This window comes from Monoraphidium neglectum (genome assembly GCF_000611645.1).
Source record: "Monoraphidium neglectum strain SAG 48.87 unplaced genomic scaffold scaffold00676, whole genome shotgun sequence".
NCBI lineage: Eukaryota > Viridiplantae > Chlorophyta > Chlorophyceae > Sphaeropleales > Selenastraceae > Monoraphidium > Monoraphidium neglectum.
The window spans coordinates 13583-22240 of NW_014012952.1; the positions used below are offsets into that span (position 1 = coordinate 13583).

The 8658-nt window shown below is 58.9% G+C and overlaps 2 protein-coding genes across 2 annotated transcripts in view; one reads left to right on the plus strand and one right to left on the minus strand.

Moving 5' to 3' along the window:
• The window catches only part of MNEG_4760 (oligopeptidase B), a gene marked incomplete at both ends in the record, with an annotated part of 7918 nt that extends 1330 nt beyond the window's left edge, over positions 1–6588 (plus strand). Inside the window, 18 exons of the mRNA XM_014046765.1 lie at positions 296–372; positions 609–780; positions 813–884; positions 1083–1146; positions 1844–1880; positions 2081–2190; positions 2474–2556; positions 2787–2839; positions 3094–3175; positions 3400–3598; positions 3817–3929; positions 4210–4361; positions 4576–4667; positions 5113–5219; positions 5451–5622; positions 5773–5863; positions 6059–6116; positions 6322–6588. Of these exons, the coding sequence (XP_013902219.1) occupies positions 296–372; positions 609–780; positions 813–884; positions 1083–1146; positions 1844–1880; positions 2081–2190; positions 2474–2556; positions 2787–2839; positions 3094–3175; positions 3400–3598; positions 3817–3929; positions 4210–4361; positions 4576–4667; positions 5113–5219; positions 5451–5622; positions 5773–5863; positions 6059–6116; positions 6322–6588 (2001 nt within the window). The remainder of the gene's footprint in view (positions 1–295; positions 373–608; positions 781–812; positions 885–1082; positions 1147–1843; positions 1881–2080; positions 2191–2473; positions 2557–2786; positions 2840–3093; positions 3176–3399; positions 3599–3816; positions 3930–4209; positions 4362–4575; positions 4668–5112; positions 5220–5450; positions 5623–5772; positions 5864–6058; positions 6117–6321) is intronic.
• Positions 6589–7822: 1234 nt separating this feature from the next.
• MNEG_4761 (1,2-dihydroxy-3-keto-5-methylthiopentene dioxygenase) lies at positions 7823–8243 on the minus strand (the record flags this gene model as incomplete). Its single annotated transcript, XM_014046766.1, has 2 exons — positions 7823–7954; positions 8181–8243. 2 exons carry the CDS (start codon positions 8241–8243, stop codon positions 7823–7825), a joined length of 195 nt encoding a protein of 64 aa, XP_013902220.1.
• Positions 8244–8658: the final 415 nt, after the last annotated feature.

The following is an 8658-nucleotide window of genomic DNA, read 5'->3' on the forward strand; positions in this document are numbered from 1 at the left end:
CACACACACACACACACACACACACACACACACACACACACACACACACACACACACACAAAACACGCATTCACGCACACACGCACGCACGCACGCACAAACACACACAAACACACACACACACACACACACACACACATACACACACGCACACACACGCGTGCGCCCACACTCAACCAGTCGTGTGCTTGTATACCAACACAACCATACACACTCTCAAGGTCAGTGGTTCCAATATCAATCATTCCTGGAGTGAACGCCCGGGAACTGCAACCGCTGCCCCTGCACCACTCAGGCCAAGCTATACCAGGAGATGCGGTCCCGTATCCAGGAAGACGACAGCAGCGTACCCAACAGGTTCAAGGGGTACTGGTGAGCAGCTACAACTGCGGTGCGCGTTTTGGCTGTGTGCTGCTGCCCCTCCCCACCCTACCCAGCCTGCGCAAGATGTGAAGGCCCCCCGCTGCCGTGCGGCCCAGAGTCACAGGTGCCGGCTGAACCAGCCGCCTTCATTCCAACGTGTATCCAATGACACACGTCAATCCGTGCATTGCTGCTGATCAGGCCAACGTATCACTGAATCACCCACACCATCCGCCTATCCTCAGGTACTATGCACGCGTCAGCGCAGGCCAGCAGTACAGCGTGCACTGCCGCCGCGCGGTCCCCGCAGGCGCGCCGTCGCTCAACGAAGCGGACGTGCCAGACGCAGCCTCTCGCGAGGAGGTGGTTCTGGACGAGAATAGGCGGAAGGAGGAGGTTGGGAAGGCCTTCTACCAGGTGAGGGGGTAGATGTGCAGCAGCGGCGCCAGCAGCAGCAGCAGCAGCAGCAGCAGCAGCAACAGCAGCAGCAGCAACAGCAGCACATGCACGGGGTCGACTGTGTCTGAGCTGCCGCAAGTTGGGTTAGCGTGGTGATCATGCTGGCGCACATCGATGAGCTTTCAAACCCCAGTGGAGGCTAGTCAGCATCAGGACCCAACAGTACAAATTTGATCCGCAGGGTGCATCCTTGCGGTCCCACTGAGGCGCCGTCGTCCCACAAGCCGGCTGACCCTACATTCACGACTTCCCTGCCCCAGGTTGAAAGCCTGGATGTGTCCCCCAACCAGAAGCTGCTGGCTTGGACCGAGGACACAGACGGTGGTGAGAAGTACACACTGCACGTCAAGGTACTGATCTCGCGCTGTGGAGTTTGCAGCAGCAGCAGCAGCAGCAGCAGCAGCAGCAGCAGCAGCAGCAGCAGCGTATGACACCACACACCACCAGCAGCAGCACCAGCAGCAGAAGGAGCTGCAGCCGTATTCCAGCTGCCTGTGCATGATTGTGGGAAGTGGTACACGATCCTCCTTATGGCGGAACTGAAGCGCGTACAAGGGATGAGCTGGCAGTCGCACATGAGCTGCATGTACCGGAACAACAAAGGCTTGCACCAGAAAACCCCGTGTCTCACCCATTCCTCCCCTTGCCTGCATAACAGGACCTTGCTACTGGGCAGGAGCTGATGGAACCCGTCCCCATGATGAGCGGCAGCGTCATGTGGGGCAACGACAACACACACCTAGTGGGTGCCTGCCCATCTCGGCCTCACACCTGCAGCCTTCCTCCCCGGGTTGCGCTGCATTTGGGAGTCTTTGCTCGCGGCGTGCGTTGAGTCGGGTCCTGCTTAGCAGGGGGGGCGGAGTGCTGCACAGCTGCCGGCCGTGAATGCTCTGGGTGGTCTGCAACCTGGGGCTAAACAAGGCCAAACCGACTTGTGTGCACGCCGCCTGTCTGCAACGCAGCTTTGCTGATGGCAGCCTTGCTGCATTCCGCCCACCACTGCAGTTTTACGTCGTGCCAGATGAGACCAACCGCCCCTACAGGGTCTGGCGTCACAAGTGAGGCGCCCCCGGATGTCAAGCAAACACACTCGGTTGCAGATTAATCCAACACGAACACACAGAGCCATGCGCCACACACAACCACACATGAACACGCTCACACGCGCTCTGTGCACAGAATCTCCCAGGGAAAGTTGACCCTGCACCCCCTGCACCCTCGGCTGCCTGACACCCGTGTATATGGCTTCCCCCGACAGGCTTGGGTCACCCAACTCTGAAGACGTCCTCGTGTATGAGGAGCGCGACAGCGGCTTCTTCGTCAACATCGGCCGTGACAGCAGTGACCAGATCCTCTACATCCGCACTGGTGTGCTGCGAACCGCGCTGCTGATTTCACGACCCACCTTGAGTACAGGGTTTGACCTGCAATTGTGGTATATGTTCGAGGTGCACCCGACTGCCCAAGGTGGTGGTGAAGCAGACTTCACTTCATAGAAAGATTGAGTTTGTTTAATCTGTTGCACTCTGTCTCCTACACACACACACACACACACATACACACACATACACACACATACATACACGCACACGCACGCACGCAATACACACGTTGATCCTGACCTGTTCTGTTTTCCGACCTGCGTACACAGGTTCCGCAGTGACAGGTGAGGTGCTTGTCCTGGATGCCAACAACGCCACTGGAGATTTCAAACCCATCCTTCCCAGGACACCGGTGAGCTTTGCTCAGAGCCGCCGCCTGCATGTGCGTGGGCAGGCCAGTGCGTGGCTATCCTCGCACATGTCCCACCGTATCGCTCAGGTCATCCAGGGCCGCGCCGTCGCCGTATGGTCTGCCATACTTCCAGCATATAATGCAAGAAGCCGCATCAGGCCAAGCGTACTATCGGCCTCACAGCGCTCGCACGGCCACCTTGCTTGGCCCTCCGCCCCCTTCATAACCAGGAAGTTGACTACTCAGTCAGCTACCACCCTGGCGACAAGCCCGGCGGTGATTGGTGAGCGCTGCGCTGCCTACCGCCTGCCCACCAGAACTAATCTTCTTCCCATCCACCCATCTGCCTCGTGCTGCTGCTGCTGCATACCTGTTGTTGCATACCCTTTGTTGCATACCCCAATCCTTGTATGCATCCACACAACACAGGCAGAAACAGCCGTCAATTTGTGCAGCCGTGACCATCCTACACCGTCCCAACCCGTCCTATTCCACCTGCAACCCTTGCAACCCCCGTAACCTCCCCTACACCCCAAGGTACCTTTTCAACATGCGGACGACAGACCGCCCCAACTCCGAGCTCCGGGTGGCGCCCGCCAGCAACCCCCAAGACCAGAAGGTGCGGGCCATGAACACTCCCATGTCCCCCACAAGAAGGGCGCAAACACAAGACAACCTCACGTCCACACAACCCTACACATCTTCGCATCAATTAGCAACCAACAAATCTACGACCTCGGCCTGCCATGCACCCGCTCAGCCCGTCCAGCAGAAGCTCCTCCTGCAAGGGTCCAGCAAATCCACACGGAGAATTAAGCACGCTAACACGCGACCCTTGAACAGGTGATCCTGGCGCACCGCGCGGCGGTGCAGCTGGACGGATCGGACGTGTCTCAGCGCTACCTCGTCGTCAACGAGCGCGCCAACGCCAGCACACGCGTCGTGGTGCACCGGCTGGCCGCCGGCGGCGCCATGCCCGCCGCGCCGCTGGGGCCGGGGGAGGTGATCTCCTTTGACGAGGCGGTGTACCGCCTGTCTGGAGGTGAGGCTGCTGCATGAGCGGAAACAGCCGTGTTGAAGGGTTGCTCTGTGTGTCTGTTCCATCAGACAGCCGGTTGTGTTCTTCTGATAAGGTCAAATGCTTGCGTGCTCTCGTCTTTGCATTGGAAGCAGCAATGTTAGGTCGAATGCATGGCGCTTAGTTCAAGTGCATGGCGCTACACCTGTTGATTGCCCTCTGCGCTGCTCTCACCATCTCAGGCCTGACGGGTGGCTGGGACAGCGATGTGCTGCGGCTGTCGTATGAGAGCATGACAACGCCCACCAGCACTATTGACCACGACATTGCCACAGGACGCCGCGCAGTACGCAAGGTGCGGGTGCCCAGTGATGGTTGGCTGCAGGCCAGGACTGCAGCCCTGGGGATGCGCGCGAGGTGCCCTGGTATTGACTTTGACACCAGCTTTCGAAAATTTGCCGTGATCATGGCGGACTGGCTCGGCTGTCATGGCCACTTTGAGAGACACGAGCTTGAACCCAGGCCAGGACAGGGTTGGCCAGCTGCTGCTTACAACTGATCAGTAACAAGAGCTGGACAGCTTGTTGGCGGCGCCCCACATGCTTATCCTGCTAAGCCGCCACGAATCTACACAGGTCCGCGCCGTTCTCGGCGGCTTCAACAAAGATGACTACAACTCTGAGCGGCAGTGGGCGACAGCGGCCGACGGCACCCGCATACCCATCAGCCTGGTTTACCGCAGGGGCGCATACAAGCGGGACGGCTCCGCCCCCATGCTGCTGTACGGGTGAGTTGCCTGAATTCTGGTGGCTGCCTCAGCCTGCTGATGCCTTTGAAATGCGTAACATGTGCGGTGAATAGAAATTGCAACAGCATGAGCCTCTCTGCGAAGCGTTTTCTGTGCCAGCAGCCACAATATTTGCCACCCGTGGTCACATGAACCGCTGATAACCTCTACTTCCTTTTGTCGCATCCATATTCAACCTCTCGGTGAATCTCAGGTATGGTAGCTATGGCACGCCCTCCGACCCCGCTTTCAACTCCAAGCTCATCAGCCTGCTGGACAGGGGCTGGTCGATGGCGATCGCTCATGGTGGGGAGGGAGGTCCATCCGCGCCTGTCTAGAGTCTTGTAAACTGCCAACACACAAAAATACAAACACACACACACACGCATACACACATATACATGCACACTCACGCATACATACATACGCACAGTTATGGAAGCATTTATATGAACGCTGGACAATAGAGGCAGCCGATCTTACAGCCTATCTTGCATGCAATCAATATCGCTTGCACATGCGCCAGCGCGCGCACACGTGTCGCGTGCACACACACACACACACACACACACACACACACACACACACACACACACACACACACTCACACAAACACACACACACACGCACAAGCGCGCGTGCGCATGGAGAAAGCGATATCTCTGTCTGCCAGAAGATAGAGGCAGTTTATCCTGCATGCAATCGATTTCGTCTCAACCCTACCTTTCCACACACACACACACTCGTGCAGTCCGTGGTGGCGGTGACATGGGCCGGCTGTGGTATGAGGACGGCAAGTTCTTCAAAAAGATCCACACCTTCACAGACTTCATAGCTTCAGCCGAGTACCTTATCAAAGTGAGTGTGGTTACATGACATGCGTGGTTACTGTGTTCCCCCCTATGATGGTCCCCATTGCGGCGCACAGCCTGGATGTGGCTGCGAGTTACAGGATAAAGCTCTGGCAGCATGCTGCTTTGTCAATTTGTGTTGCTGCCATGCCTGCATGGGCTGGCCGGGCGTGTGCTTGTTGAGTGTGCCACAAAATCCGCCCCTCGCACTCCCGGCGTGCATGGCATGCACTTGCAGAACAACTACACCAGCCCCAATGTGCTGACCATCGAGGGCCGCTCTGCCGGAGGCATGTTGATGGGCGCCGTGCTGAACCAGCGGCCAGACCTGTTCCGGGCCGCCATCGCTGGCGTGCCGTTTGTGGACTGCCTCACCACCATGCTTGACGAATCCATCCCCTTGACCACCAGTGAGTCATCCGCCGCTGATTTGGTGCTGGTTCCATCAATACTGCTTCATATGATGGCTGTGCGTGGTGCGGCCAGTTGGTGCGGCCACTCAAAGCCTAGGCTGGACCCAGAGACTCCCTTTGTCCAATGTCATATTGCTACCCCTGCAGACGAGTTCGAGGAGTGGGGCAACCCCAAGGATGCATTATTCTATTCCTACATGAAGAGCTATAGCCCGGTGGACAACGTGCGGCCCCAGAGGTGAGGAGCATGACTGGGGCTATATTGCGTTCGAAGCAACAAACTGTGCTTGCTGGCCTGGTGGTGCACATCGGAGCAGCACCTCTCAGCCACTCATGGCTCTTGCCTTTACGCAAACGGCCCCAATCCACTTGGCCTGCCTGCTCGTGCATAAGTCCCATCCTCACCCCAATGCCTTATGGCCATGAATACCAGGTACCCGACTTTGCTGGTGACTGCTGGCCTCCACGACCCCCGAGTTGGGTACTGGGAGGTGCGTCTTGTGGCTGTTGATGGTGCCACCTTTCAGCAGGGGCCCCCCTTTATTGTGCTGTTGCTGCTGCGGTGAAATGTCTTCCAGGGCCGCCCATGGGTGCGGGCCCCGCTCAATGCAAGCAACACAAACTCACGCACTCAAAGCCTGATCTTGTGTTCTTGCCTCCCTGCCTCACGCGCGCCCAACACGAACGCACCTGCAGCCCGCCAAGTGGGTGGCCAAGCTGCGCGCCACCAAGACAGACAAGAACGTCCTCCTGCTGAAGACCAACATGGGCGCCGGCCACTTCAGCGTCACGGGGCGCTTTGAGAGGCTCAAGGATGACGCGATGGAGTACGCTTTCCTGCTCAAGGCAACAGGGCAGGAGGCAATCCAGCCGCTGGCCGGGACGGGGGCCGGGGCCGGCGCGGCCGCGGCGGCAGGAGCCGAGGTCGACGCGGACGAGGTTGTGAGGGATGCGCAGGAGTGATGGGCTTGCCAAGCAGCTGTTCTGGTAGGAATTCAGATACAGGAGAAATTGGACAACTCTTGCATGTTTTAGGCTGCAACGGCGCGTGCTGCAATGCACCCCTTCCCCATTCCCGGGGCAAAATGTTGCAGAGGCCTTACAGGTGTCCTGAAACTCAAATTCGTTAAAAGAATGAAGTGCATGCACAAGGCTGCCAGTGGCATCCAATCTCCTCTCCTCTTGCTGCTAATTCCTGTCCCATCCAGATAGACCTTATTTGTTGATGCATGCCCCAGTGGGTGTAGCAGCTGCCCAAACAGAACGTAATTGTTGCACTGATCTTGACTACGTCGCATCTCAAGATGACGGGGGGTTGCGAGCGCACCTTCCACCTGCTGAACAACAGTTTTCAAGTGCTGCTTCACACATGCGGCCCCAAGCGCGCGGTGTGGAGTGCCACCAAGCTGCAAGTGTAAGCCTTGCGATGAGGGGCCTCGTCGCTGCAGTTCGGCCAGATGATAATGCGGACGGGGTCCAGCTGCCACACGCAGCAGCAAGCCTTGAGATTGTCATACCAAACATGAACGGTCCGCATCAAGTTTGTGGCATTCAGCTGAGATGGTTGAGCTCACCCTGGACCAGGGCGCTGCTGTGGACAGAGTGCAGCACTCTTCACACGCAGGAGGCGTCGCGGATAGCGCCTCTAGTGCCCCAGCTGCAGCTGTCGTACAGATCCGTCTCAAATGTTCAACGCAAGCTGTCATGCCTCCCGGCACGCTTCTCCCCGGAGAAGCGTGTGTGCAGCGACGCCTGCTGGGCCGCATCTGGGGCTGAAGATCACTTGATACTGCGGACGGGGCCGAAACCGACAAGCGTGCTCCTGTTGGTGCTTGCTTCAGCAGATACTCAGCTGCAAGCTAAGGTTTACAGTGTTAGAAATCTGCCGAGTCGTATAGCGCAGGGGTGCGTCCTGTGCAAGCTGCAACAGTGACAGGGGACACAGGCGCTGCGCACGCATGCTACGACATGCAGCAGCACCACCGAGGCTTGCGATGCCTGGAAGCTGGACGGGCGCCGATCAGTCGAGAAGACCAACACAAACGCCACGATGACAGCAGCGGAGAAACCCAAAGTGCTTTGGTACTTTGCAGACGCAGCAAGCCTGGCTGACCAACGACACGAATTGTGGTTGTGCCTCGATGAAGGCACAGGTCCCAGAAGGGGATATTCGGGAGATGCATACATGACCGCCTCATCAAGCGGCCGCCACGGCGGGGGCGGCCGCGTCCCCCGCAAAGTCCCGCAAGTACTTGGTGCGCGAGGGGTGCTCCTCCTGGGGGCGGTTGAAGGGCGTCCAGACGGGTGCCCCCACAAACAGCCGCATCGCCTGGAAGCCGGAGGGGCGGCGATGGCGGAAGCATAAGAGCGCAGCGCGGGGGGGCGGGGCAGCATCGGGCGGGGGTCGACAAGGCTGCGCCTTGCCCAGCTGGCCGCACCTCCCCTGGGCGGGCTCCGGACAAACGCCCACAAAACCGCTGCACAAGACCCAAGAAACCGCCGCACAAGGCCTACACAACGGCTGCACAAGGCCCTAAAAGCCCCTGCCCCCGCACCGTGATGTAGTCATTCTCGTCCAGGGTGAAACGGTGGTAGATGCCCTCAGGCAGCACAAGCATGTCCCCCTTTGTGCACCTTTGGGCGGCCCGGGGGGAGCGAGGTGGGACATGGCATGTGTTGCGGAACAGGCAGGGGCGGCTTAGGGCGTGGTCATAGCGCAGGCGCCAAAGGCACAGGTGATGGGAGCGTCGGCACGCTGAGCGTCGCTGTTTGCCCCTTGCAGCTACGCGCGTGCCCGTGGCTGGGGTCGACCCCAGGCAGAAGGCTCGTGCCCGGCCCCAGGCTGGACGCGGCCCACAGACGCCCCCAGCAGCCACACAGGACCCTTGGCCCCAGCAACCTGTTGGCCCGCCCCGGTGCTCACTTGATGCGGATCCAGTTGTCGTCGAAATCCCGGACATCAAAATAGCCGGTGCCGTCCAGGATGTACCTGGCGGTTGGAGGGGATGGAAGGGGGGGCGCAGGGTGCACGGC